The 27,455-nt window shown below is 56.1% G+C and overlaps 1 protein-coding gene across 2 annotated transcripts; it reads left to right on the top strand.

The window, feature by feature from the left end:
- Window positions 1-5,543: 5,543 nt before the first annotated feature.
- Window positions 5,544-26,680, top strand: KCNC4 (potassium voltage-gated channel subfamily C member 4). Of its 2 annotated transcripts, none has more exons than XM_068965050.1 (4): window positions 5,544-6,212; window positions 17,663-18,599; window positions 20,578-20,781; window positions 26,619-26,680. In XM_068965050.1, exons 1-4 carry the CDS (start codon window positions 5,544-5,546, stop codon window positions 26,678-26,680), a joined length of 1,872 nt encoding a protein of 623 aa, XP_068821151.1. The 2 variants fall into 2 exon arrangements, with proteins under 2 accessions (XP_068821151.1, XP_068821152.1); XM_068965051.1 differs by lacking the exon at window positions 26,619-26,680 and adding an exon at window positions 26,557-26,612.
- The last annotated feature ends 775 nt before the right edge of the window (window positions 26,681-27,455 follow it).

Below are 27,455 nucleotides of genomic sequence, written 5' to 3'. Positions count from 1 at the left end.
AGGGACTCTCCTGCATTTACTTACATAGTGGGAAGAAACCCTGGGAAATGGGGAGAAGACAATGTCTGTCACTCAACAACCACCCAGCCATTATTAGGATTACTCCATGTGAGCCCTGGTGCCAGCTGCAGAGAATAGCTCTGCCCTTGGCTCCCTGGGTCAGAGCTGGCTGCCTTCTAGGTCTATCTGCTCTTCCCAGAGCTGACCCAAGCAGGAAAGGACCCCTGGGCTTCATGAGCATCCAAGAGGAGCCAAAGTTTTTTCTGCCTCTCCAGACACCACTTTCCTTTCTCCAAGACCTTGCTAGAGGGGACCGGGCCCATCGGGACTAATGAACACACTAATGGAATAAACCAGTTTTGCTGGAATTTGGCCCAAGTGGGAATAATCTGTACTCTTCTAAATGGAGAAGCATTGAGTGCCAAGGAGTCTTACCAGCTGGGCCCTGACCTACTGTGTGTCCACGGGCACTCTTACTCTCTACCCCCAGGCTAGGTCTCTACCTGAGCAGCCTTGAGCCGGGAGGGCTCTGGGGGTCCACTTAGCTGCCCCAATCCTGAACACTATTCCCATGATTCCCATGAACACTGTTCTACCTGCAGAAGCCACATGGACCCCGGGTCCTTCTTGACCCTTGGTGCAACCCCAGGCCCAGCTCAGTCTCCCAGCAATCGCTGCTGCTCCTCAGGCTTGGAATCTCTCAAGGAGAATGTGCCTGTGAGTTGACACCCAGGTGCCTTCCAGCCTCTTGACTCCAAATTCATGGTTTACGATACTCTTAGTCCTGGCTAGGCCTGAGCTTGTAGTCTACCCCCTTCTGATCCTTTCCCTTTAAGAGCTGGGCCGCCGAAAGGCCATCTTTGGAATCCCCCTGCGGCCCCAAATACTCCTGCACTAGGATTTTCACTGTAACCCAGCCCCGTCTTCAGCCCTTGTGCAGAGCCCTTCCAGCTGACCTCTGCAAGGCCCAGTGGGCTGTCCTAATGTCTGGGTTCTTCCCAGATCCCTCCTAGGAAGGCTATCAGCATTTGATTTGGAGCCTGCAAGTCTCTGCAGGCTGCTTGGGGGTGGCGGTGGGAGGCAGGATAAAGTGAAGTGATAAGCACAAAGGAGGTTTCAGCCTCCACTCATCCTCCCAACTCTCCCTCCACAAGGGGAAAAGCTCTATCACCTTCTGCCTCCGTGATGATGGCTGATAAAGCAATTCAATTAACCAGTCTGGGAAGCAGGGAAGGCTGGGAGAGGATGCTGGCTCCTTGACCTGTATCTGAGGGAAGAGAGATCGGTCCTTGGCTGGAGCTGGAATACCAAAACAGGGATATGTGAATAGCAATGGTTAGGCTCTTGGCTTGGAACCTACAGGCCTGTTGCTAGGCCTGGAGCCCCCCAAAACAAGCAGAGTCCAAAGAAAAAAATGGAGAGGAGACTGGGTGGCTCATGTTATCCCAAAGTGGTCGAGCCTTGGACCAAGTAGGAAATCAGGAAGTGTAAATAGCTTTGATGTCAGGCTTTCAAGCCTTCCAGATCAGCCTCAGCCCTAGGAGAGAAAGGGCCTTATAGGGGCCATTCCAGAGCCGACACCCCCCATCCAGCCCACTCTGGGATCAAACACTACTCTCTTTTCTCTTCATTTGCCATACCTTTATCCCTATTGAGGAAAGCATACTGTGGCTGACACTTAAGCATGAACTGGCTCCCAGATGGATGTCATTTCCAGACAGCCAAAAGAAACCTGGGCAGTCAGGGAAGGAAAGTGGAGAAAAGGTGATAATGAAGGGAAAGAAGTTTGTGGAATTCAGAATTTCCAACTGTGACTGCTTTGTGGTCTTGCTTAAAACTGTCAGATATCAAGGTCTTGGAACAATGGAAAAGGGAGAGAGCAAGTGAGACCCAGATGGGATAGATAACCTGCGGTCCTGGAATTGACGGACCCTTTTTCTCCCAGGACCACAGCAAAGTGAGGTCTGGAGCATGGTGTCCTAGCACCACCAGGGGGCAGCACCTACCCATCCACAGTAGGCTGTCACATGGTTGGCTGAGCAGGGGGCTCTCTCCTTCCTGGGTTCTGAGCTCTGAGGAAACAGGAGGTCCTCATACACACAGAATAGAGGGAGACAAGCCCTGTGAGGCCAACTGCCACATCCTGAATTCTCCGGAAAATTTCAGAGACGCTCAGATAACAAAGTAGCCCAGAGCTCTAGGATAAAACCTTCAGCAAGTGGTGAGGTCTTCTCTGGAGGCCTCTGGTCTGAGGCAGAGTCCCCTACTCCAGAAGCTGGGTGTGCTGAGTCAGAGGCCCTCCTATCCAGTTCTCTTTCTCCCCGCTGCCTCTCCCAGGCTAGGCCCTCTGTTTTCATTTACTCCTTCTGGGTTCCCCTACCCCCATCCCAGTTTTCTGATCTCCAAGCCTCCTTTTTCCCTGGTAGCCTTCTCCCTCCACCCATCTCCCCACAGGCTTCTCACCATCTACACACCCCGCAGTGTGGAAACACCAAGAGAGCAGAGATTTACCAGGGCAAGGCTGGAGGGTCTATGTTTTGTTCATTGATTTCCAGTGCCTGGAATAGCTTCTGGGACATAGTAGATATTCAAGAAATATTTATTGAATGAACAAGTGACTTAGGAGTGGGATGCTGGCAAGGCTTTTTTCACCTCTCCCATCCACCTTCAGCATCCTCTCTCTATTCTTGGAATGACTGAGTTCAACCACCCTGAAGAATGGAAAGTAGAGGAGAGACCCCAACGGAGTTTGCCAGGACACAGTCAGCTAGGGCTTTAAAGCTATTCATTACAGTCAATTCTTTAATACCCTTGTTGTGATTCTTACTTCCTCATTCTAGCTTTTGGCTTGTCCTGGGTCTTCTCTTCCCAGTCACATTTGGGAGATTTCCTTTTCACTGAAGCAAACTCAAAGCCAGCTAAACTCTGAAATGCAGACATCAGATCCAAGGGGTAGGGAGACTAGACACAAAATGAGTGCCAGCAAATTTGTGTTTCTGATTACAGTCCAGAATGTTGTTTAACTTGTCTGTGTGTTAGTAGAGATTACTGTTCATCATCGCATTATTTTGCTTTTTCTGACCCCATTAAGGATGAGACTTCTGCGTGTAAGGATTCCCCATATTTGTACTGGGCTTCTAACCTTTCCTCAGAGCTATAGCCAGATGGTGCACAGGTGTCCGGGGAGGTGTGTCAATCACCTTGTATTTCTGCTTTAAAATCCTTTGTACAGTGATCTGGACAGATATGGAGAAGGCTTGGCTAAAACTGTAAAAAAAAAAAAATCATTAAAAAAGAGGACTAAAGATGTGGAAGAGTTCTAGACTTAACAAATAAAAACAAATGAATCTGGACATTGCTTTTGGATTGAAGCCAATGCAGTCAGGCTAGTGCCTAGTATTTTGGATATGCAGCTTCTCAATCACTTAGCAAACAGGTTCTCAGAGGCAGGCACTGTGGGAGCTATCAAGATGAAAAAGCAGTGTGGCCTGTAAGAGCTCAGGGTCGGAGAGCAGAGATGTGACAGAAAAAGGGCGAAGTCAATTTGCAAATGAGTGAAACAGTAGAACCTGGAGGGAGTCACAAGGTGTGGCATGGACGCTTTCTATGCGCCCCCTGGGACAACGATGAGCCACGGTTTTAACCTAACGATCTTTCAGGGCCATCTGCCCCACACGCGTAACAGCGCCAGCACTACGCTTTTCTTCCACCCAGAACAGGAGCTGCTTTTCTGTCCAAGGCCGCCGGGCGGGGGCTTCGGTGACTGTGACAGAGGCCAGCATCAGGACGACGGGGATCTTGGACCCAGTTTGGGGCGGAGTCGTCAGGAGGCCCTAACACAATGTCTGGGGCAGGAGGGGGGCAGCCTCTTCCTAGCGACACTGTCTCTCCACTCTTTCCTCCGCACCACCACCCGCCTCCGGCCTCCAGTCGGCCACAATTAAACCGCAACAAAGCGGTCGGCTAGATCGGGAGGAGGAAACAGGAGCGGCCAGAAGGGACAGGCGGAGGTTAGAGGTCAGAGGTCGAGAGCGCTTCGGTGGCCGCGGGACTGCAGTGGGAGGAGCTGCGGGTTCTAGGAAGGCGGGGAGCGGGGCCGAAGGGGGCGGGAGAGGATGGCGGCGGAGGCGCGCGAGAGCGGCGCGCAGGCGGCGAGGGGGTTACGCGCCTGGCTGAGCTGGGCTCGGCTCGGCTCCGCGGAGGAACGTAGAGCTCGGCCGCCGGGGCCCTGCAGCTAGCCTGGTCGGCCCGGAGCCGCGCCCCGCCCACCCCGCCCCGCGGAGGGCGCGCCCGAGCGAGGCGGGGCCGGGAGGAAAAGGCGCCAGCGGAGTGGCGTCCGCTGCCAACGCCGGAGGGAGACGGAGAACCCTCGGAGCCGCAACCCACCAGCGTGGAGGCAACCCCCGTCCCTAGGCCACCTCTCGCCCTCCCCCTGCTGCGGGCCAAGGCCAGCGCCCCGCCCAGAGATGGGTAAACGCGTGGATGGCGTGGCTCCCAGTGCAGCCAGATCGCAGGAGCCCGGCGCCGGGGCGCTGCGCTGAGGCTCCCTCTCGGCGCAGCCCAGGAAGCCTGCAGGTGTCCTTGGCTGCTCGGCCGCCACCCGGGAGACTCCTTCACCAGTGCCCAGAGCCCTGTTCCCTGGAGCTGCCCCGCCCCCCCCCCCCAGCTCGGCGCCGCGCAGGACGCCCCGTCTGAGGCCCCCCCGCCCCGGCACGGCCCCCGCAGCGCCCAGCCCAGCGCAGCTCCCCGCCGCTGTCGAGCCGCGGACGCAGGACCAGAGGCTCGCTCCAGCGGGCGCGCTTGTTTTCCTTCTGCCGCTTCGCCCTGCGCAGCACCCGCCTGTCTGAAAGCCGCTTTCCGCCCCGCCCGCCGTCCGTGCCCTGCGCTGGATTTATGAATGGGGGGAAAAGGCCACATGCCGCCGCCGCCGCCTCTTGTTGACCGCACGCAGCCCGGGCCCGCGGAGCTCCGGCTACCGTGAGCGCGCCGGCCCGGCCCCGGTAGCCGCTCCCAGGACTTGTTGCTGCTGCGCTGCCGCCGCTGCTGCGGCGGGGAAGCCGGCTGCTCCGGGGCTCGGCGCGGACTGGGAGCAGGAGGGTGGCCCGTGTGGGTGTGAGCGCGCGCACCGCCCGGACCCTCGCAGTGCGCCTGGACAGTGCACTTCCCCGTCTTTCGGGAGGTGAAGGGGGGGCGTGTCCCGGGCCTCTAGCGTCGGAGTGCCTCGGGTCCTAGCGGGGGTAACGTGTGTGTGCTTGCCCTGCTTCTCCGGGCGCCTCGCTTGGGTCCTCGGCTCTCCGTTTCCCCTCCTGACTCCCTCCTCGGCGCTGCCAGCCCAAACCCCAACCACCTGTGCACCCGAGAAATCCAACTCCTCTCGCTCCGTGCCCCTGGGGGGGAGGCAGGGGCAGCGCCACGCCGCAGAGGGGGCCGCCGCCGCCTCCTGCCTCCTCGTCTCCTCCCCCTCCCCCGTCTGACGCTGCCTCCTCGGGAAGGGTGTTTGGAGGGCAGCGGCCGCCCCAAGCCGAAGCCCCGCAGCGCTTCTTATGATCAGCTCGGTGTGTGTCTCCTCCTACCGCGGGCGCAAGTCGGGGAACAAGCCTCCGTCCAAAACATGTCTGAAGGAGGAGATGGCCAAGGGCGAGGCGTCGGAGAAGATCATCATCAACGTGGGCGGCACGCGACATGAGACCTACCGCAGCACCCTGCGCACCCTACCGGGCACCCGCCTCGCCTGGCTGGCCGATCCCGACGGCGGGGGCCGGCCCGAGTCCGATGGCGGTGGTGCAGGCAGCAGCTGCGGCGGGGGCTGCGAGTTCTTCTTCGACCGGCACCCGGGCGTCTTTGCTTACGTGCTCAACTACTACCGCACGGGCAAGCTACATTGTCCCGCCGACGTATGCGGCCCCCTCTTTGAGGAGGAGCTCACCTTCTGGGGCATCGACGAGACCGACGTGGAGCCCTGCTGCTGGATGACCTACCGGCAGCACCGCGACGCCGAGGAGGCGCTCGACATCTTCGAGAGCCCGGACGGAGGCGGTGGGGGCTCGGGGCCCGGCGATGAGGCCGGCGACGACGAGCGGGAGCTGGCCCTGCAGCGCCTGGGGCCCCACGAAGGAGGCGCGGGCCCTGGCGCGGGGCCCGGGGGCTGCCGCGGCTGGCAGCCCCGCATGTGGGCGCTCTTCGAGGATCCCTACTCCTCCCGGGCGGCCAGGGTGAGTGGCAGGAGCCTGGGTCTCCTCTCGACCGAGACTGACTGACTTGACCACCACCTCCCTCCCAAATTACCTTACTTTACATGGGGCCCCTTGGAAATTACACCCCCTTACCCCACACCCCGCCCTCTGCACGCTTCAGGAGAGTGCACCCACCTGATTTACTACTTGGACCTAATCCAGCTCCTGCTTTAAGGCATCCCCCCTCAAAGCGAGTAGACAACCCGTAGCTGCGCTCTTGCTTTTCCACCCCCTCCTTCCTGCTCAGGCGGCGTCTCTACATCTACCCCCAATTCCTCTGAAGAACAGAGCCCTGGAGAGCTGGAATGAAGCCTTGAGCTGGGGTCAGGCAGGATTTGGGGCGATGGGAGGGAAACTAGGGTGTAAGTGGCAGATCTGGCAGATCGTGGGGTTTGCTCCTTCCTTGTGTCCCGTCTCATAGAAACCCTCCTGGCAGCTCAGTGTGCTAAGAACTGTGAGTTCTAGAGAAGGGGCCTCAGGCTTCAGCTCTTTAGCCATAATAGGCAGAACTGGGACCAGAACACCCAGTTTGGGAGAGTCCTTCTTTTTCCGAAGAAGAACCAAGCAGGAAGAGCAAGATAAGTCAAGATTCCTGCCCCAAGCTATGCCCCTGAGGCTTTCTGGACAAGAGTTGTCCTGGCCTCTGCTGGGATGAGGGGAGAGTCAGACAGGAAGAGCCTAAGGTTCTGGGCCCTTCGGCTCCTACAGCCAGTGGCCAGCCACAGGCTGCCTGGTGATGATCCCAGATTTGTTGCTGCTGCTTTCTTCCTGCTGCAGCACAAATTGGCTTCCCAGAAAGCCCTGGTTCAGGTTACTGCTTGAAATAGGTGACGGGGATTGATGGGGGGACAGGAGGAAGTGTAGGTTGATTTAGGCAAGATCTAGTCCCTTCCCACCACCCCCTCCTCAAGTCAATCCACTTTTCTCTAATCCTTTTAGGTGGAAGGGGGTGGTGGAGAGGTAGGCTTAAGCATCTTTAAAAAAAAAAAAAAAAAAAAAAACTGAAGGATGGCTTTAGATTCTCTAAAAAAAAAGAACCCTGGAGGTTAGTGTCTGATCTCAAGCCTGGCTGGGGTCTGTCTGGGAGACTGAAGACCAACATGATCCATTGGATCTGGGTGTGGGGATGCTCTCCTGCGTCGGAAGCTGGTAGTTACCTCTGGCATCCCAAGTTGTCACATTAATGAGTCTCAGAGCTCTGCCGCCTTCCTCAGCACGGCTGGTGCTGGGCCTCAACACAGTCATGGAAGGAAAAGTTCCACTCCCCCCACCCCCAGGGGAGAGCAGGAGATTGGGAAATGGGGCTGCAGGGAGGGGCCAGGCTGGCATAAATGCTCTACCAGGGCACATGCATCTCCTGTGTCTAAGAGGAGGGAGGAGCAGAGGGGTCAGCGGCTGAGGCATACGTCCTCAGGCAACCACTGAAAGGCAGGGACTGGTTTCAGGACAGAGAGCAAAGCTAGGTGCCATCTCTGTTTCTTCCCCTGCAACCCCGAGACCTGCTCAGAAGGTGAGGGCTCAGTGAGGCCCTGGCAGACTGTGAATCCCACGAGCTTCTCATGCAGTCCTCTAGCCCTGCTGATGTCCGCTTTCAGCTGTGAGCATGGTGAGAGGGGTGGGGAGGGGACAGAGACAAGTGCAGATCCTTTAGGTTCTTTCAAAGTTGGCAGTAGAGGGAGGAGAAGGCTGATTTAGCTTGGTGGAGTTGGGGAAAGAGAGCATGCCAGGGAAGCAGGAATGAGATGAGATTCTTAGGGGCCCTATTTCTGAACATCCTGGGGTCTCTGAAGACTTTGCCTACTCAGTTTCCTCTCCTTTGGATTCCAAGGGGCTGTACTATCAGTGCATTTATTTTGTCCTTAACTCACTGCCGAGTGGCCCAACTGGGGCTCTGTGAGTAAGCTCAGAGCCTGCTTAGCCTCTAGAAGTCCTCCATGAGCCCACGATATTAATACTTGGCCCTTTTGATATATCAATAGAATCACAGCAACCAGGGCAGTCCAGTTGAGGTCAGAAGTTTTGGGGCTGGGCTGGGTAAGTTCTTCCCACTTAACAAAGAAACCAGGATTCAGAGATGTTAGGTGTCTTATCACAGACACTTAACTAATAAATAATAGAACCAGCAAACCACCCCACGCAGCCTGCCTTTTGGTTAACACTGACGTACAGAGCTGTATGGAGCTCATGCCAGAAGGGGCTCGTTTCCTACAGAGGAACACAAGCCAAGGCAAGCCTTCAGCTGTTCCGGGACACGCAAGTGAGAGTACAAAAGTTTAAAAAATTAACTGATAGCAACTGCCATTTATTGAGCACTCCATGCAGGTACTTTGCATTAATCCTCCCAGTAAACTACCAGCGGAGGTATTAATATTATCCTTATTTAATAGACTTAGGCTGTGAGATGGCAGACGACTTCTCTTGGGTCACACAGCTCGAGAGCGGTGGGCTGGGACTCAAAATCAGGGCTCCCTTGCTCCTCAGATGATCACATGCTCTTGTAATCATGCTTTTGAGGTGGCTCATTTCTTACTCTGGTCTGGGAGGTGTTCCAAGGTTCTGTACCTGCTGTAGATGACATCAGAAAACGCAGGGGCAGATGGGGACGTCAGAAGGGACACTGACTCAGTTACGCTTCCAGGCCTGAGGTACAAGGTTTCTGGGGCTGTGTTCTCCTAGCTCTATTTACCCCAGGCCAGTAACACGCCCCCCACATCCCCACAGTGCTGTCCCCTGGGTCTGTGTGCATACCTTCCCTCCCTCAGGCCTCTTCCTGCTGCCTCCCTCATCCCTGGATGGGGGCTTCCAGGGCCAGTAAGGGTAGAGGAGCCTCCCTCTGACCCCGGGCATCTCCCTGCACACAGCAGCTGGTCATTTGAGTAGCGCGTTATGACAGAAGCAAAACAGATACAAACGGAAAATAAACTGAGATGATTATGGGAGGCTGTTGCCTAGCCACTGGCCTGGCCCACAGAGCCGTCCCCTTTGGGCTTGCCCGACTCCCTTCGCTGTGTCTGGGCCCATGGGTGGCTGCTGCTGTGGTTCTGTTCCCATGGCCTGACCTGGGAGCAAGCGCAAGGGGCGGGCTTGTCTTGGCCCCATCTGCCCACTGCCTGCGATCTAGGCAGAGGGAGGGCTCAGCAACGGTGGGGGTGGCTTCCCAGACTGTAGGGGACCAGTCGGGGTTTGGGCAGCATCCAGAGTTCTAGAATCAGGCCTTCGTCCTTTTCTGACAGCTGACATAAGTCCTGATGGATGGGACCCTGGGGTGCTCACCTCCCTTATCCCTGTTCCCAGAGGTCCCCAGGGCTGATCTGGCTTAAGTCCAGTTACTGGCCTTCTTAAGGATGATATTCCTCCTTTGGGTAAATTAGTACCTGTTTTGAGTTTTCTCATGATGTTTCCCTTCTGAGTAGAAGAGGTTACCCCACAGGATTCTACTGCAGCCGGAGCTGGGGTTTCACATCCCCTAGGCATCCACTATGTGTCAGGTGCTGGCACCTGGGCCTCTTTCTGATATCTGACCCATGTGAGGCAGGGAGTATTAACCTTAGCTTACAGAGAAGGAAATGGAGACCAAAGGGGCTTGTTGAAGGTCACATAGCTGGTGGTTGAACTAGGATCTAAGCCCAGATCTTGGGCATCCCTATGTGTGCTTGTCCCCTGCCTGTGCCACCTCCTGGGGCTCTGCTTGGAGAGGACCTCTGACTTCAGGAGGCCCTCTGCTATCCTCCCATCCTTTCCTTTACATCTCCTTCTGAATTAAAGCCCCATCTCATTGCTCCCTAGAGTTGCTCACACCTGAGCTTGCTTGCTCTTTCTTTCCCTCACTGTGGGGCTTTTATAGGACAAAAAGAAAGAAGGCTTGGTTGAGAGAGGAGACCAGGTTTTCCGTGGCCTGGGCAGAGGAATGAAACCAAGGCCTTCTAGGAAGGAAATGCAGAGCTTGCTTCCTGCTCACCTTTTCTGAAGGCCCTGACTTCTCCTGCCTGGATGTTGCCTGGTACCAGCCACTTGGTGCAATGACAGGCTTCTAAGTGAGGCCAGATTTTGAGGTCCCCACGCCCTCTGGGTGAGAAAGGGCTAGGAACCTGAGTAGGAGGCTGGGTGCCCTGGCTTCCATAGCACCCCTGGGAGGACAGTGCCAGCACGCCCCAGGGCAGCCCCTCTGCCTCCTTCCCAGGAGCAGGAGCTGTGTCAGGCCAGAGCCTGCCTCCCACCCTCACACCTGTCTCTGCCCTTAGGCAGCCTCCCAGGCTCCTCCCGGGCTTGTTTTCTGTTTTCCTCTCTTGTTCTGAACAGACCAACGTTTGTCTCTGAACATCTTGTCTCTGGATGATGAGGTGTTTCTGTTTGTCACCGTTTGGGGTGGGGTGTAAGGTAGGGGAGGGGATGCAATAAAGTCGGGCTATTTTGGAGAGTTGGGGGATGGGCAGGCACGGACAGACTCAGGCAGCTGGGCCTTAGGAACCGGGAGCCCCCAGGCCCCACACCTCTGCCACGGTCAGTGTTGGCCTGGGATGCTGGCACCAGGGTACGCATGCCACCTTTGTTCCTGGGCAGCCAGCCTGCCTCAACCTGCCCCAGCTCCCTGCTGGGGTGTTCTTCCAGCTGGGGGAGGTTACCTGCCCCTGGCAGGGATCCCCATCAGGCAGCAGGCTTGGCCCACCTTGGAGAGCCACAGGGTCGGAGAGCCCAGCTGCCAGGAGGGATTCCCGGCCGCCCCTTTGTCATCTCTCCTCATGACAGGCTCCTTAGGACCAGGAGAGCGAGCAGGCAGGCAGTCACCTTGGCTTTAGTCATTCAGAAAATACTTATTGAGCACGTACTACATGCCAGCTACCAGGGTGGCTTTTATAGAGATGAGTTAAAGGTGGGATCTGTTCCTGAAGAGAGCCAGGTCGGGTGGAGTAGGTGGCGGCCAGAGAAAATTGAGCGACAGGAAATGGTAAAGATAATACGCATATATCATGAGAGGGGCCGCAGTAGTCTTAAAAGATGAAGTTCAATAGGAGGTGAGGGGAGAAGCCACACATCCCACCACTGTGTGGGATTTATCACTTTTGGAGGGGGGCTGGTATGCAGGGACGTTTCAACAAGGAAATATTAATAGAAGTTAAACTGGGTAGGCCCTGCGTGATAATGACTTAGTTCCCTTAAATAATTTTTAGAAGGAAGAGGGTTATAAATAAATATATAAATAAATATTCAGTGTGGGTAGTGCTTAAGCATGCAGAGTTAGAGAAGAAGGGAATTTCCTGGCCAGGAGACCAGCCAGAGCAGAGATAGGGCAGCATGGGACAGAAAGTCTTCAGGGGCAGGGGCGTTCTGGTGGATGGGCAAGAGCCTGGAGTCACGTTTGTCTGAATAAGTTCTTCGCCAGTGATTTGGGCTGGACTGAATTCCTTCTGGTGCTGGGACTCACCAGCTCTGGGCAGCTCAGTGGCCCTGAGTGCCCCCCAGGTGCTGACTTGGCAGAGGGTGGGCATGGTAGATGCTGGTTCTGATGCTGGAACCAGAGGGTCCTGGCTCAGGACAGGAAGGCCCAGGGCAGCCTATGAAGGGAGAGGAGCAGGGGGCCTTTGGCTGGGGCCTGGGCATCATATTACAGGCCCTCACCCATCAGCCCAGGGACAACTCAAAGATGCCTTGCCTGGGCATCACAGTACAGGCCCTCAACCAGAAGCCCAGGGACAACTCAAAGACACCTTGCCTGGGCATCACAGTACAGGCCCTCACCCAGGAGTCCAGGGACATCTCAAAGACGCCTTGCCCGGCGGACTCCCTCTCCATTCCTGCCTCTGAGCCCCCAGGGCTGCCTACAGCCTTTCCAGTGCTGCCTGGGCACCAGGATCTTGCTTCCCCAGAAGGCTCAGCTCCACATCCATCCCCTCAGATCTTCCTCTGCAAGTGTCTTTGGCTGTGTTCTCAAATTCTCTTCTCCTACACTTCATCCTTAATATAGGTTTTTGGGCATGAATCTTCTTATGTTTATCTGTCCATCTGTCTCCTTGGCCCTTCCTCCTTGGGCTCCCCTCCCCTGCTCCTGCTGATTGTAGTCAGTTCCCAATGACTGGTGTCTGTCACCTCCTCCCAACCCCCCCCGACCCAGCCTGTGCCAGATTTCTGAGCCACTCTAGGCTCTGTGCTAAGTTTTACAAATATCATTTCTTTTAATCCTCGAAACAACCCTATTAGAGAGGTACTCCTCTTAGCCCTTCAGTATGCTGTAGCCTCAGGGCCTTTGCACTGCCTGTTCCTGCTGCCTCTGGAGTTCTGCTGGGTCTTCACCTAACTTGCTCTCTCACTTCTTCAGGTCTCTGCTTCCGTCACCTTGGCACTGAGGCCTTGCCTGACCACCCTATTTGAGATAGCTCCCCCACCCTCTCACTTCTTAACCTCCTTTCTCTTTTTTTCTCCCTAACACTGATACCATCTGACATACTATATTTTACTTGTTTATTTGTTGACAGTCTGAGGGGCAAGGTGTTTTGCTTCCTGCTGTTACACAGCACCCAGAACAGTATCTGGCACATAGTAGGTACTCAATTTTTCATTTTATGAACAAAGATCCTAAGGCTCACAGAGATCAAGAAGCTTGCCCAAGGCCTCCTGGGCTGTAACTGCAGAGCCAACTTGCACCCAAAAGTGTGTGACTTTACATAGTGTGTGTCCTGCATTGCCAAGGACAGTTGTGGAATGAGCTCGGTGAAGGACTCTGGTCACAGGGGTGGCCCACCAGCTGAAACAGTTGGGTGTCGGGGAGCAGATGGGTCCCCAACAGGATACAGTCGGCCAGTGCGAGGGGCCCAGGAGGGCAGGAAGCTTGAAGGAGCAGGCTGCTCCTTCACAGAGGCTAGGACCTTCCTGCCCAGGGCGGATTGAACCTCCTGCATCCTCCCACCTTGCAGGAGAGGGGCTGCTGCTGGCCAGACCAGTTCACACGGGTGGCTTTCCACCTGGACAGTTTTAACTTCCAGCAAAATCCATGCCCTCTGTCCCCAGGCAAGGGAAACTAGGGACAACTTTGGCCATGGGAACCAGGCAAGTTGCTTGTCCCCAGGCCTCGAGTTTCGTCATCTGTAAAACAGCAGAAAGGACGTTGAGTTCAGTGACCTTCTAAATCTCACTTCTGAAAAGCAAAGACTTTGTGATAGTTTGGGTTCCAGATCCAGCTTGTCCTCAGAAGCTGCAAGGGGGTGTTCGCAGAGGTCCCCTGCCTCCCTCAGCTCTGTTGCCATTTACTGAGGGCTCACTGTGTGCCAGGCACATGCTGTGTCGAAGCTCACTCAGTCCTGCAGGAACACCACTAGGGATGCTAGTACCGTCCCACCGCGTAGCGAGGGAACGCGCACAGAGTGCACGTTCTTCAGTCTCAGCTCCCTGAGGCCACACAGCCCCGCATGGGGCAGGGGCCGATGGGCAGTGCTCTGAGGAACCCTGCCAGCTGGCAGAACGGCCCAAAGTGGGGGTGGAGGGGCTGGATAGGAGGCTCAAGTGTGAGGCCTTGACCTCTAGGTTGGGTAGTGCAGCTGCCTCCTCCCTGGTCCCTTTAATGTCCCAATCAAGAGTTGGGAGAATGGAACTTCCCTGGTGGTCCAGTGGTTGAGACTCTGTGCTCCTGATGCAGGGGGAGTGGGTTCGATCCCTGGTCTGGGAACTAAGATCCCGCATGCTGTGCAGTGCGAGCAAGAAAAACAAATCACAGACCAAAAAAAGAGCTGCGAGAAAGATAGCAGTATCCTTGCCACCAAAGGGCAAAGGCTGGGCAAAAGTAGAGCCACCACTTACAACAGAATTTGGCTTGGGGAATAATTTGGGTCTTGAAGGGGAACCTGTAACCCTGGGACCCAATATGGGGCAACCTGCCCGAGCACGGGCATCCATCAGGGCTTGGCCTCAGCTCTGCCTGTCTCCTTGGGGAGTGAGTGCTTTCTGGGACCAGCCTAGAGGGGCCACATGGGAGCCTGAGGCCCCATGTAGGTTTCATCAAAGAGGATTGTCCCACCTTTGGACAAAGGGGCCAAGAGGAAAGATCTGTGAGTCAGGGGACCCAGCCCCAGTTTAATCCTCACCAAGTCCTTTCCCTGTCTCGTGCCTCTGTTGGCCCTGAGAGGTGGGCACATGTGGTTCCCCTTGCTCTGTCCTCACTCTCAGAGAGGAGCAGGGAGGGTGGAAGTAAGCAGATGGGATGGGTCAGTGTTTTTTTTAAATAACGAGTGAACAGTGCAGGAACAGGGGTGGCTGGCACCCGCTGGGCCTGCCGCAGAAGGAGCCCATGGGACGGAGTTGAGGAAGGCACCTTGGCTCTTCGGGTGGGAGAGGGTCCCAGCGCCACAGCACCCTTCTTCCCCTCCCCCCTCTCCCTGCACCCTCTGCTCCGTCCCTTGGCAGCTTTTCGTGAACTTGTTTATCCAAATCACTAATTAACTTCACGTTGGGCTCCCAGGTGGGCCAACTCTCCTGGCTAACATTTCCTTCTGAGAGTGCAAGCTTCTGCTTCCCAGGCTTCCTGGCAGAGATGGGATATGCTGACCCCACCCCTCACCCCCGACTCCTATGCTTGGGAGAGCAGTGCCAGGACTCGGGGTTCCTGGTGTCACCACAGCCACTGGGCATGTGCCTCCACCAGCTCATCTCTGGACGGCCTTGAAAAACCTATGGGCTGGAGCTATTTGCCTAATGCCCATGTCAGCCGTATTGTCTTGATAGCTCACTCCTCATGGGAAGAAAAATGAAACCAGACAGGGAACTTGAAATTCACCTTCATGGGGAGAAGCAGACAGCAGAAGCTACAGAGTTGTCAAGTGGGAAAGCTTGTCTGTGGTCTGCTAATCTGCTTCTCCTAACTTACTGTATCTGGTCAACCTGTCCATGCTCAAGGATAAATAAGTCTTAGCTTAGTGTGTGGTGAGTGTCTGTCCCAAGTCAAAGGTATATGTCCTAAGGGTGAAATTATCAGTCATCCGAGAGCTGGCTGGGAGAAGTATTGATAATTCAGATGTGACTTTCCTGGGTTTAGGAATTGACCCTGCCCGGAAGGTGTGAAAAGAAAGTAAATGGTGCTGAGTTCAAATCTGGTTTCCATCTCTTGAAGGCTGTGTGACCTTAGACAAGTACATATAACCTCTCTGATCCTCAGCTCCTCCTTTGGAAAATGGGATAATGGGGCCTACCTCATAGGGAAGGCTGAAGGTGATAACACAGAATGGCCAAGTGTGTCAGGCACAGTATAGAGAGCTAGCGAATGTACACCCCCAAAGTTCCCGTCTCAGACCCACTTCTGCTCCAGAAATCCTTGGAGGCACTATCTCTTGCACATTTTCCCAGCTCATGAGCTTATGCGTGCTCAGTTGTGTCCAACTCGTTGTGACTCTGTGGACTGTAGACCACCAGGCTCCTCTGAGGAATTTTCCAGGCAAGAATCCTGGAGCGGGTTGTCACTTCCTACTTCAGGGGATCTTCCTGACCCAGGATCCAACCCCTGTCTCGTACATCTGCACTGGCAGGAGGATTCTTTACCACTAGCGCCACCTGGAGAGCGTCATTCCCTCTATATTCCCCCTTGGTGTTTTGCGGTACTAAGAACAAGGTGTGTCCGCCCACACCTGCAGACTCCCAGGGAGGAAAGCATCTCTGGGGAGCATCATTAGATAGGGGGCAATGCCATGGCCAGGTGGAAATCGGAGTGGGGTGGGCGTTGGGGTTTGCCAGGTGGTCATGGGGCACAGTCTTCCCTCATGTATCTTATTTAAGCTCAGCCCTCTGCTCAGGGAGCAAACCGACCTCCACCTTCCCAGCAGGACAGGCTACAGCAGGGGGCGTGGACCCCAGCAACCAGTACCCTGACAGTGGTGAATGGTATCACATGAATAACAAATGAAGGCTCCGTAATTGGTGTTATTACACATGCATTTCATCTCCATTCATAATGATTGGACACTTAAACCCAGCCGTTCCTCTGCTGAGTGCCGCTGTCATCATTCTAGCTACGATCTCGGCAGCTGTCTAGATCGGCTGTTGCCACACTCTGATCCCAGTGGGTGCAGTTTATTTTTTATTGGCGCTCAGCGTCTCAGGAAATGTCAGTTCTTGAGAAGGGCAGGCGAGCACGCGTGCTCAGTCATGTCCAACTGTTTGCAACCCTATGGACCATAGCCCGCCAGACTCCGTCCATGGGATTCTTCAGGCAAGAATACTGGAGTGGGTTGCCATGTTCTCCTCCAGGGGACCTTCCCAATTCAGGGATCGAACCTGTATCTCTTGCCACTTCTGCATTGCAGGCAGATTCTTTACTGTTGAGCCACCATGGAAGCCTCTTGAGAAGGGACAGAGTCGATATTCTGCACAGACTACCCTGTCTCCTGCCTTGGAGCAGGCTGTCTTCCTTCAAATGCTTCTCACCATCTGGGCAGTCAGCTGGGACATCCTAGGGTGAGAGACTGGCCAGAGGGGCTATGACAGGGCTTGAAGATGTGGGTCATGGCCAGAGCTTAATAGGTAGAAGGCCAGCTCCTTGCCTCTAAGTACTCCTTAATGCAGTGACTCTCTTAACTTGGTGTGTATCAGAATTACCGGGAAGGATTGTTGAAACATTATTAGATCCTCCCCCCAGCATTTGTCATTCAGTAGGTTTGAGTAGCAACTTGGCATTTCTAACTGGTTCCCAATTGATGTTGATGCTGATGCTCCTGGTCCAGGCCCTCACTTTGAGGACCACTGCCTTAAAGTCTAGTTACTCGAGTTGCAGTCTGTGGACAAGCAGCCTCACCTGAGAGCCTGTTAGAAATGCAGAAGCCCAGGCCCTGCCCCAGACCTCCTGAATCAGAGTGGCACTTTAACAAGGTTCCCAGATGGCTTATATAGCCATTCCAGTTTGAGAAGCTCAGAGCACGACAAGGTTAGAGGTGGGCTGAGGTAGGCAGTAAGGCAGGATGGGGCAGCTATAGTTCTCTGCTCAGCTCCTTCCAGCCACGAGCAGCCTCTAACTTCTACGCACCTGACAAGGACTGGGAAGTACTGCCTTAGCAACCACAGGGATAAAGGGCTTCCCTGGTGGCCCAGACAGTAAAGAATATGCCTGCAATGCAGGAGACCCGGGTTCAGTCTCTGGCTTGGGAAGATCTCCTGGAGAAGGGAATGTCTACCCACTCCACTATTCTTGCCTGGTGAATTCTATAGACAGAGGAGCCTGGCAGGCTATAGTCCATGGGGTCGCAGAGTTGGACAGGGCTGAGCAACTCGCAACACTCGGATGAACACCCTCTGGGGAGGGAATTCCAGCCCCCCACTGTGCACCTTAATCCCACCTCTCACCACCTGACAGGCTGCCTCGTGACCTATGGCCCCTGCCTCCACAGGCAGAGGGCCCTGTCCCCGCTGGGCGCATCCATTCCTGACATAGCTGCCCTCACTCTCCTCCCTGCCCATAGGTGGTGGCCTTCGCCTCTCTCTTCTTCATCCTGGTGTCCATCACCACCTTCTGCCTGGAGACCCACGAGGCTTTCAACATCGACCGCAACGTGACGGAGATTCACCGCGTGGGGAATACTACCAGCGTGCGCTTCCGGCGGGAAGTGGAGACGGAGCCCATCCTGACCTACATCGAGGGCGTGTGCGTGCTGTGGTTCACGCTGGAATTCCTGGTGCGCATCGTGTGCTGCCCGGACACGCTGGACTTCGTCAAGAACCTGCTCAACATCATCGACTTCGTGGCCATCCTGCCCTTCTACCTGGAGGTGGGACTGAGTGGCCTGTCATCCAAGGCGGCCCGTGACGTGCTGGGCTTCTTGCGCGTGGTGCGCTTCGTGCGCATTCTACGCATCTTCAAGCTCACGCGCCACTTTGTGGGGCTGCGCGTGCTGGGCCACACCCTGCGCGCCAGCACCAACGAGTTCCTGCTGCTCATCATCTTCCTGGCCCTGGGCGTGCTTATCTTCGCCACCATGATCTACTACGCAGAGCGCATCGGCGCCAGGCCCTCCGACCCGCGGGGCAATGACCACACCGACTTCAAGAACATCCCCATCGGCTTCTGGTGGGCCGTCGTCACCATGACAACACTGGGCTACGGGGACATGTACCCCAAGACGTGGTCCGGCATGCTGGTGGGGGCGCTGTGTGCCCTGGCCGGCGTGCTCACCATTGCCATGCCCGTGCCTGTCATTGTCAACAACTTCGGCATGTACTACTCTCTGGCCATGGCCAAGCAGAAGCTGCCCAAGAAACGGAAGAAGCACGTACCTCGGCCGCCCCAGCTGGAGTCTCCCATTTACTGCAAGTCACAGGAGACCTCGCCCAGGGACAGCACCTACAGTGATGCCAGCCCCCCTGCCCCAGAAGAGGGTATGGTTGAGAGGAAACGGGCAGGTGAGGAAAGCCACCTCTCCCGTAGTGGCCAGGGGAGCTCCCAACTGAAACTCAGTCATTGGAGTTTGGGGTTGTGCTCTTGTCGCACTGGCTACCCTAAATATAAGGCATGCCTTTAGGAAGGCACAGTATTGAGGCTGAATCTCCATTTTCTGATAGCTTCCTGAACATCAGGCTCTGTAGAATGAGTATCCCATGAAATTTAGGTTGTTATGGGCAGTGCATGGGGCTGTAAGTGAGAAGCCTGGGTTTCTAATCCTTTCTTGGCCAGTGTGCTGTGTGCCCCCAGGCCAATCATTCACCCTCTCTGGATATAAATGCCTCACCTGTAAAACAGAAATGCTATCAATATCTTACTTCCAAGACTTGGACAAGCCCCAAATGAATGACGGATATGAAAGTACTTTGAGAAGTTAAACCCACTTTACAAATATCAGGCACTGTCATTATTAGCTGGAGAGGAGGGCAGCTGTTCTCCTGAGGAGCATCAACACATGAATCATTTCTTTCCAAACGTTCGAGTCTGGTGTCTCTTGGCCTAATAAATGTGATAACGTAATGGCTGTGGGAGGCTGCCTTCTGTTTGGCACAAGCTAGATTGAGTCCTGGGCCTGGGGTTTAACATGGATGCAAGGGAACCAAGAGGGAGCAGCCCAGACAATGTTGGGAGAGAGGAAAGGAAAGGGAAAAAACTGGTAGCTGCAAGGTGGAATAACCAGACCTGAGGGTCCGAATCATACTATCCAAGGATGGGAAAGGCCAGCTCAGGAAAACTTGCTTCTACCTGAGTCAAGAGGTGAAAGGAAATTGGCTTCATCCACAGCAACACAGAGTTATGTTGGAGAGTGGGAACCCAATTGTTAGGTATGGGATGAGCTCCTGAGAGAAGTATGAGATTCCTAGTATGGGGGGTCCATTGGATGCCAGGCCACTGGGGAGCTGCTCATAAGACAGCAGCTCCTTCCGGGCATGGCTCTGGGGATAAAGTAGGACTTGTCCTTGCGAGGAGGTGCCTGGCTCAGGATATTCACCTGTGGCCTGTTGGTGGGGGCCCATCCTACATGCTGGGGTCATTCAAGGGCATGGGTCTTTCAAAGACCTTGATGGAACCCTTTAGGCTCCCCTTCTCTCCCCCACAAAAACGGTACCTTCTTCCCAGATTCCTGAACAGAAGTCTCCCAGCCAGTACCCCAGGGAGTTTCAGTTCTACCCTGAGGTCCGTTCAGGGCTCGGAGGGTAAGTTAATATCACACTGTACAAGTCCCTAGGCTTCTGCCATGCACACTTCACCTGTGGCACCATGAGCTGTGCCTTAGCCTGACCCTAACTGCTCGGTCACAGTAAGGGCATTCCTGGTCCCTGCCTTCAGACCAACTGGCCACCCCCCTTCTCCAGACCCAGGGACTCAGCTTTGCTGGTGCTGTTGCCTGTCCAGTGGAGCAGGGGTTGGGACTAAGAGCTTTCAGCAGTGGGAGCAGAATTGGAGCCTCTTCCCCTCGGGGTGGGGGGTGTGTGTGTCTTCCCCCAGACACAAGTGAGCCCGTGAGACAAAGGGCTCTGAATCCTTCAGGCATCAACTCTGGCTTGGAATGCCTGGTGACTAAGAGTAAGTGCCTTCAGGTGGCCCAGCAAGACAGCTGTGGAAGCCACTCTGAAAGTTTAATCCCATCAAGCCAGACACTCTCCCAGGGAATGCATACTCATCCAAGTGTCAGCCTGAGCCAGACCCAAGAAGGCAGCAGACTCTACTGCCTGCCTTGGGCTGATCCCACAGGGCCAACTTGGGGAGCCTCTGCTTTTGGGGTATCTGTGGCTCCATCTCCAGCCAAGACTGAGAGGAAAGCCAGCATCCCACTCTTTGCCCCCAGGAGCAGGCCCACCCCCTGGTTCTGGCAGCACTCCCCCTGTGGGTTGGGTAAGTGATGCTTTAGGTCAGGGATCAGCCGTCCTGCAGCCTCCTTTCTGTCTGCCCCTTTAGATTCCAAGCAGAATGGCGATGCCAATGCAGTGCTGTCGGACGAGGAGGGAGCCGGCCTCACCCAGCCCCTGGCCTCCGCCCCTACCCCTGAGGAGCGCAGGGCCCTGCGCCGCTCCGGCACCCGAGACAGAAACAAGAAGGCAGCTGCCTGCTTCCTGCTCAGCGCTGGGGACTATGCCTGCGCCGATGGTAGTGTCCGCAAAGGTATGGCTCCCCAGGCCGGGCAGGGGGGGAGCCCCCATGGAGCTGAGTCTCCCCAGTGTCCCCCACGGAGCTTGAGGTCCCCTCCTCCTCTGAGGCCGTGGCCACCATCTCCTCTGCCTTGGACGCACCCTCGCTTTTAGAATGGGTCCCCTGGTGTTCTAGTCCGTGGATTAGAAAGGCCCACGACATCCCCAGAAGGTACACAGAGCCCCCCTACCCTCCAGGTGCCCTGTGGAAAGACAAGTGCTGAAGGGTGAAGGGAGCGCAGATCAGGGCTCCGGCCCACTCCTTCCATTTGATCACCTTCCCTTCCTCTGGTTCCTGCTGTGGCGTTTAGGCTTGACTCCACAGTGTCATTGCTGGCCTTCACCTAGGCCTCCCTTAAACACAGCTCAGACTTCCTAAGTAGTCCCAGGAGACTCCCAGGAGACTCCCAGGAGTCTCAGGAGTCAGGGTGAGAATGGGGTTCTGGTGAGAATGGGGTTCTGGTGTGAGGGTTCAGAGAGCCTGGCACAGTCCCTACCTCCTCTGTCCTACACTGGGGGTCCTACAGCCCAGCTGTGCAAGCCCCTGGGATGTGACTGTCCCTTCCAGGTAGAGCCAGAAGGTGACCAGGGGCTGGGAGTAGGCAGGGAGAGGGGGTATGTTTTGAGGTGTGGTCTGAAGGATTTAGAGAGTTCAAGGGAAAGCTGAAATTCCATCCACAGTGGAGCTAGGGGTTTCCTGGCCTGACCAAGTGGGACTGAAATGATTAGGGATGGTGGAGCACCATGATGGCTGAGGACCAAGGCTCTCAATCCTCAGTGTTCCTTCTGCCCAGTCCCCATGATTTTGTTGTCTTTTCTGCCCTGTCCTTGTCATCTAACCTCTCTTAAAAGCCTGCCTAGTTTCAGGATAAACCCCAATCCTCACCCCAAAACAGCTGGGTATGCAGGCTACTTCTTAACTAGTCTTCTCTGAGTCCAACCCCTTTCCCCCCACTACTTCCCATCATCCCCAAATCCCAAACCAAAACAAGGTCAAGTGAGGCAGGGACAGTAGCTGCTGTAGGAATAGCCTGTGATGTCTCTGTCCCCACAAGGATGTCCCTTGGCCTGCCCAGCCCAGGAAATGTCCAGGGATATCTTCCCAGGCCCTTTCCCTGGCCTGTTCATCACCACTGTTCCCAGGGCACCCTGACTCTAACCAAGCCCTGAGAGCTATGTGTCCAGTTTTGCTGGATATGTGCCCTGTTGGGTGGCAGAAGCAGGAGGAGCAATCTGGAACCTGGATATGACCCAGCTAAATTTAGAGCTTTAAATGGATGGTGCTCAGACTACTTACCCACTCTTCTGTGCTCCTGTGGTCACCCTTGGCCTCTGCGTAGCCCAGTCCTTGGGCTCTGGGTGTGCCTATCCCTCCTGCCCGCCCCCCCCCAAACACACCGAGGCTTCTCCTGTGTCCTAGTTCAGACCTGGAGCCTTGCTCTGGCTGGAGAATGCTAAGTGGTTAGCATGGAAGGTGGGGTGGCAGGGACCCCACCCCCCAGGGAGGACTTGAGCAAACAGAACCAAATCCTGAGCACCCCTGTTTCTATCCAGCGTGGGGAAAGACTCAGTGGAAGTAGCAGTGTGGAGGAGGAGGCTGTGAGGGCGCAAGTCAGCGGAGAGACCCTGAGGTCCTGGGGGGCGGGTCCCGTCTGAGGAGCCCGCGTGTGAGCACGCGCGGGGCTGGGGAGCCCGTGTCCCACCACCGTCTCTCTCTGGGTGCTTGTGGGGCCTGGCTGCTCTATTTTCAAGATGCCTCCCCACTGCCTCTTGGCAACAAGCATGTAGCTCAGCCAATTAGAGTGACCTTCGAGAGGGAACAGGTGGGTTGCTGGGAAACAGGCCCTGCTAAGGAAGCGTGGCAGTTAGCATCGCCAAACTCCCAGTGTGCATTCGGCAACTTTACCCATGCCAGACCACGCTGCACCTCTTTGCGCTGGGCTACATTCAGGTCCAGGAGTGAGTGGGCCCAGGCCTCCTCCAGCCACCAGCACAGACACCAGTGAGACCTGTGTGACAGAGTATGAACTCCCTGGGAGGAAAGCGGTGCGTGATCATTAGGGCTTTTTAGGGTTGAGAAAGGAGGGTCCTGACAGCTGAGGGGTCTTTGTACAACTGGAGGGAAACTTACCTGGGGATGATGACAAAGCAAAGGGCAGCTGAGGATGGGGCCCTGGGGTCCATCTGGAGACCAGAGAGAGCCAGGAAGCCTTTCCCAGCTGAACCAGACCTCTGCAGCCAGCCCTGGGGCTACCTGCCCCACTGGGTGCCCGGAACACGGATCCCATGGAGTGTCTCAGGCGAGGAGCTGCGCCTCCCTGACCCATGTGCCTTTTCTTCACCAAGGCTGTGGAAAGTCCCGGAGCCTAAACAACATAGCGGGAGCGGCTGGAACCAGTCTGGGGTTGTCTCCACTGACATCGAGATACAGCTCGCCCTACCCTCCGAGAAAGCCCCTGCTCGCCCACCCCTTCCACCCGCTCACCAGCCCGCCCCCTGGACACTTGGCCTCGTAGCTGCACCCTCAGCTCTCCCCGACCCTGGGCACCCGCACACAAACAGGCACACACATCCCTCCAGCCTCATCCCTCCTGGGTCTTCGGGAGTCAAACAGGATACAGGAGAATTGAGGCCCCCGAGCCTCCTGTCCACAGCACCCAGCTCCCTAAAATGTTCAGCCCTGGAGCCTGAGAGTGAGGGGAGATTACTTCCAGGCCTCCTACCCCACTCACTCCCATTCTCAGCTGAAGGTGCCGTCACCCCTAGGACTCTGTAACTGTGTCTCTGGGCCTTGCCTCTCCCTCAGGCTCCCACCTAAATCACAGCAAATGCACCCCCATCCCTCAGGGCCTTCAACCAGTAACCAAACAGCCTGCAGTTGAACATCTCTGTCTGTCTGTCTGTCCATCCACACTCAGAGCAACCAGGAATAAGGCTGTCCCCTGGGGTGTGGGGCGCAGGCAGGGGTTCCCAAGTTGGAGCCCCAGGATAGGCGACCTAGATGCGGGCATGTCCCCCTCTCGCTGGAGCCCAGCTTCGGAGCCAGCCTCCCATCTGGGCCCCACCCCCTGAGCTGCGGCATCGCTGGCCACGCTGCTTCCCCTGCTTCCTCTACGGTTCTCCTTCCTCTCCTGCTCCCTCCAGCTCCCAGTCCTGCCTCTGAGTCACCTGCCGCTCCCACCCAGCCTCTGCGCTCTATATCGCTGCCAGAACCGGAGACTCATCTAATTTCTATAATTAAGTGTATTCATTTACTTAACGAGCCCAGGAGCACAACAGGTTTGTGAGTCACAGAGTGAGCAGGGGTGCACCCCGGGCAGGGGCAGCTGAGGGGAAGTGCAGGGACAGGAGCCATCCAGCCCCCACCCGCTGCCTCCCGCAGGGGCACAAAGCCACGCCCAGGGCCGGCTGAGCTGCAGGGGGCCCCTCCCCAGGGCAGGCCCCCAGCGCCCCAGCCAGGCTCGCCAGGATGGACCGCCTCAGCCTGGGAACTCGGAACACCTCAGCCAAGACATTTCCTGTTTCACCTGATGGGAATTAGACCTGACGGCAGAGCTGGGCGCCTGGCAATTTTTAGAGCCAGATTATGCAACTTTGTGTAGGGAATGACTAAGTAAGGCCCATGTCTGCCCCTTCCAGAATGGGCAGAGATGGGCACCGCCAGACAGCATTCGGGGACTTGGCAGGAGGCGGGGGACTCTGGAAGCCGCCCCAGAAGGTGAACTGGGCAGAAAGGTCAGACCATTTCTTGGGATTGCAGGGGATAATGAAGAAGAGCATATTTTAGAAACATTCCCATTTCAGTCAATGCCTTCTTCAGCCTTGGGCAGACACAGGAAATTCTCTTCAAGGTGGGTCCTGGGCTCTCCCCGCCCTGCTGTGGTCTGTGGGGCTGGCGTCCTTTTTGCTCTCAGGAGGAAAAGAAGAGCTGAGAAGATACAGGACCATTCATGCCACTGCCCCTCAGAAGGGGACACAGACAGGCAAGCCCTGGGGAGCAGGACAGAGGGCAGGGCACCTTCTACCCTTTCAGTCCAGGCTGAGAGCCCAGCTTCTCTTCCAGTAGGATGGAAGGTCCTGCCCCTGCTGGGCTCACCAGTGCTGGGGTCCTGGCTCCAACATGGACACCATGAGTGAGGTGGCTGGTGTAGCATGGGCCCTATAGCTATTTCCTCCTCTCACTTGCCTTTCTGGTTCAGGGAACTGAGGCGGCTATTTCTGTGGCAGCCCTCAAGTTGTCAGGAGCCCAAGTTTCCACGGCACCCACCGCCTCCTTCTCTCTTCCCTCCCACAGGAACGGGCATGCTCATGGCACCCCCCATGGTGGGCACAGATGTCCCTGGGCGACATGATGCAGGAGTGCCAGCCTGGGGCCCCTTGTGCCTTGGGGGGGCTGGGTGGGCTCCCACACACCCCTCCTGGCTCTCTGGCTTCTGTAGGGCTGACACAGTATTGAGCCAACAGGAACGCTGAGTAGGCTGCCCGCCCCAGCTCCCTCTCAGGGTCCTGGGAAAGGACAGAGCGAGTATGCAGGGCCCCACAGTACTCTAGGCCCTGCCTGGGAAGGTGGCCCTCTTCACAGGCCTCAGGCTTGCCCAGGCCCTGGGCCTCCCCGTTTTAGGAGAAAGCTCTGTCTTCCGCCCACAATCTGAGAGCACAGTTTGCTTTCCCTTGCCTCTGGATTTGGGCTTGTACCCATTACTTTGGCTTCTAACCATCTTCCCCTTCAGCTGTGGCCCAGCCCCTCCCCGCAGAGCAGGGCAGGCAGCCCAGGCAGGAGTTGCTACCTTTCCTGTTTGTACTAGTTGCTGCTGACAACTGTGGAGACCAGTCCTCAGCCCTCAGGGCTCCTGAGAGGAGAAGCTGTGAGCTGGAGCCAGAGGGGAGGGTGCATGGGAGTCAGAGGAGAAGCTGTGAAACAGCCCTGGCTCCCTTTCTGCAGAGCTTCCTCGGGGCAGGGCCTCATCTGCCCTGGCCAGAGAGTATCACCTCCCAAAGTCCCTGCCCCTGCTGCAGCCTCCTGCTTGCCCTGCCTGTGCCCCAGCTAGGAAGGCAGGGGAAGGGAAGGCCCAGGCTACTGCTGTCCGAGGCGGAGAAGGAGATGTCTGGAAGGGCTCACTGAGGTGTTGGGTTTCCTGCCTCCTCTCCTGAGATGGGCACATTCATCCTCCCTGAGCTTCCTCTTCAGCACTCACCCTGCAGCTGCTGAGACTCTCTTCCTGCCAGACTGAGGAAAGGGGCTGGGCCTGACATGGCAGCACACTCGGGAGCCTTCCTCACCAGCCCCTGGGACAGTGGGCTAGACCTAGGTGGTGACAGCAGATGGAACTGTGTTGAGGGAGGAGCACAGGCTGGGCAGGCAATGGCCTGTGGGCTGAGAGCCCCGGCAGGAACTTCCCTTGCTGCCCCCATGCCAGGCTGCTGAGCTGTGATCCCTCTCCCCACCACACTGCAGCTTTGGGGACCCGAGGGCTCCTGGTTCCTGGAGTTCATTACATGACAGGCATGGAGCTGAGCTGTGACATCACCTATGGGTCACTGTGGCCCAGCGCTGGGTTGGCAGAAGGATGATGAAGGGCTCACCCTTTCCTTCCTGTCCCTGCTCTTTCTGGTTTCTTAACTCCAGGCCCCATGCCTTGCATCTCTGGCCTACTCCTCAGCCCACAGCGTGTGGGTCAGCAGCTGCCTTCCTTCTAACATCTCATTCTTCGTTTCTCCCTTTCTTTTGCTGAACTCCTTACCTCTCAAGAAGGCAATGTTGAGCCGAAAGCGTGCGTCCCAGTGTCTCACACCTGTGCTCTTTAAACACAGAGACCTGCCAAGACGCCCTCTCGTCCAACTATGCCCAGGCCGAAGTCCTCACCCTCTCTTAAAGCGGCACCAACGTGAGAGAGACAGGCAGACAGACAGAAAGCCAGAGGCTTAGGGCAACTCTGGAACCCAGGCAAGAATCTTTCGCTGGGAAAGACTCATATCCTTGATTGCACAGGACTGATGGAAAACCTCCCATGTGACCCTCGGGCCCAGAGCCGTCGGGTCTGATGTTCTTGTTCTGTACATTGAAGAGATATATATGCACATATAGTATCTATATTCATACATACTATACTGTTGTGTGTAGTGCACGTGCTCTTGGTGGTCTGTCTTCTTCGTTAGGCTGTGTCTCCCCAAATCTTTGCCCTACCCCACCCCCTTTCCCTTCACTGATTCTTTGTTTCTGCTGAATGTGTGTGTGGAATATCCCAGGAAAAATACACCTGGGAACTGCCAGTCCAGCTGGGTGGTCCCAGGCTAGACTCTCCCTCTTGGGAGCATTTCCCCTGTGGGCCAGAGGCTGGTGGAAGGCCAGATTGCCCCCTGGGGTCACTGCTCCACTGGCCTCACCCCACCCCAGATTGGGGCTCTACCTCCCACCCCATGCCCCAGTTGTTGGGGGACTTCCCAGGGCTCCTCTGCAGCTTCTTCCACTCCTTTCTCCACCTTCCCTGTGTCTTTGACTGAGGGGGTGTTTTGTCTTTTTTTATTTCTGGTTTTTTGTTCTGTCTCCTTCGTCTGTTGGTTTTCCAAAGATGCTGCTGGGCAGACGGGCAGGGAAGGGGTCTGTCTGCCCATCTGGCTCAGGGGTCTGAGAAGGGGAAGCCGCGGGTG

Source organism: Capricornis sumatraensis, chromosome 2 (genome assembly GCF_032405125.1).
Source record: "Capricornis sumatraensis isolate serow.1 chromosome 2, serow.2, whole genome shotgun sequence".
Lineage (NCBI taxonomy): Eukaryota > Metazoa > Chordata > Mammalia > Artiodactyla > Bovidae > Capricornis > Capricornis sumatraensis.
The sequence above is the reverse complement of the archived record's forward strand: the minus strand, read 5'-3'. Positions and strand labels throughout refer to the sequence as shown.

Bases quoted from the DNA above. Each gene is read 5' to 3' on its own strand.
- KCNC4 (XM_068965050.1), top strand. From the start codon at position 5,544: ATGATCAGCTCGGTGTGTGTCTCCTCCTACCGCGGGCGCAAGTCGGGG. The intron at 6,213-17,662 runs GTGAGTGGCAGG...CCCTGCCCATAG, and splicing joins ACTCCTCCCGGGCGGCCAGG to GTGGTGGCCTTCGCCTCTCT. The intron at 20,782-26,618 runs GTATGGCTCCCC...CTTTAAACACAG, and splicing joins CGATGGTAGTGTCCGCAAAG to AGACCTGCCAAGACGCCCTC.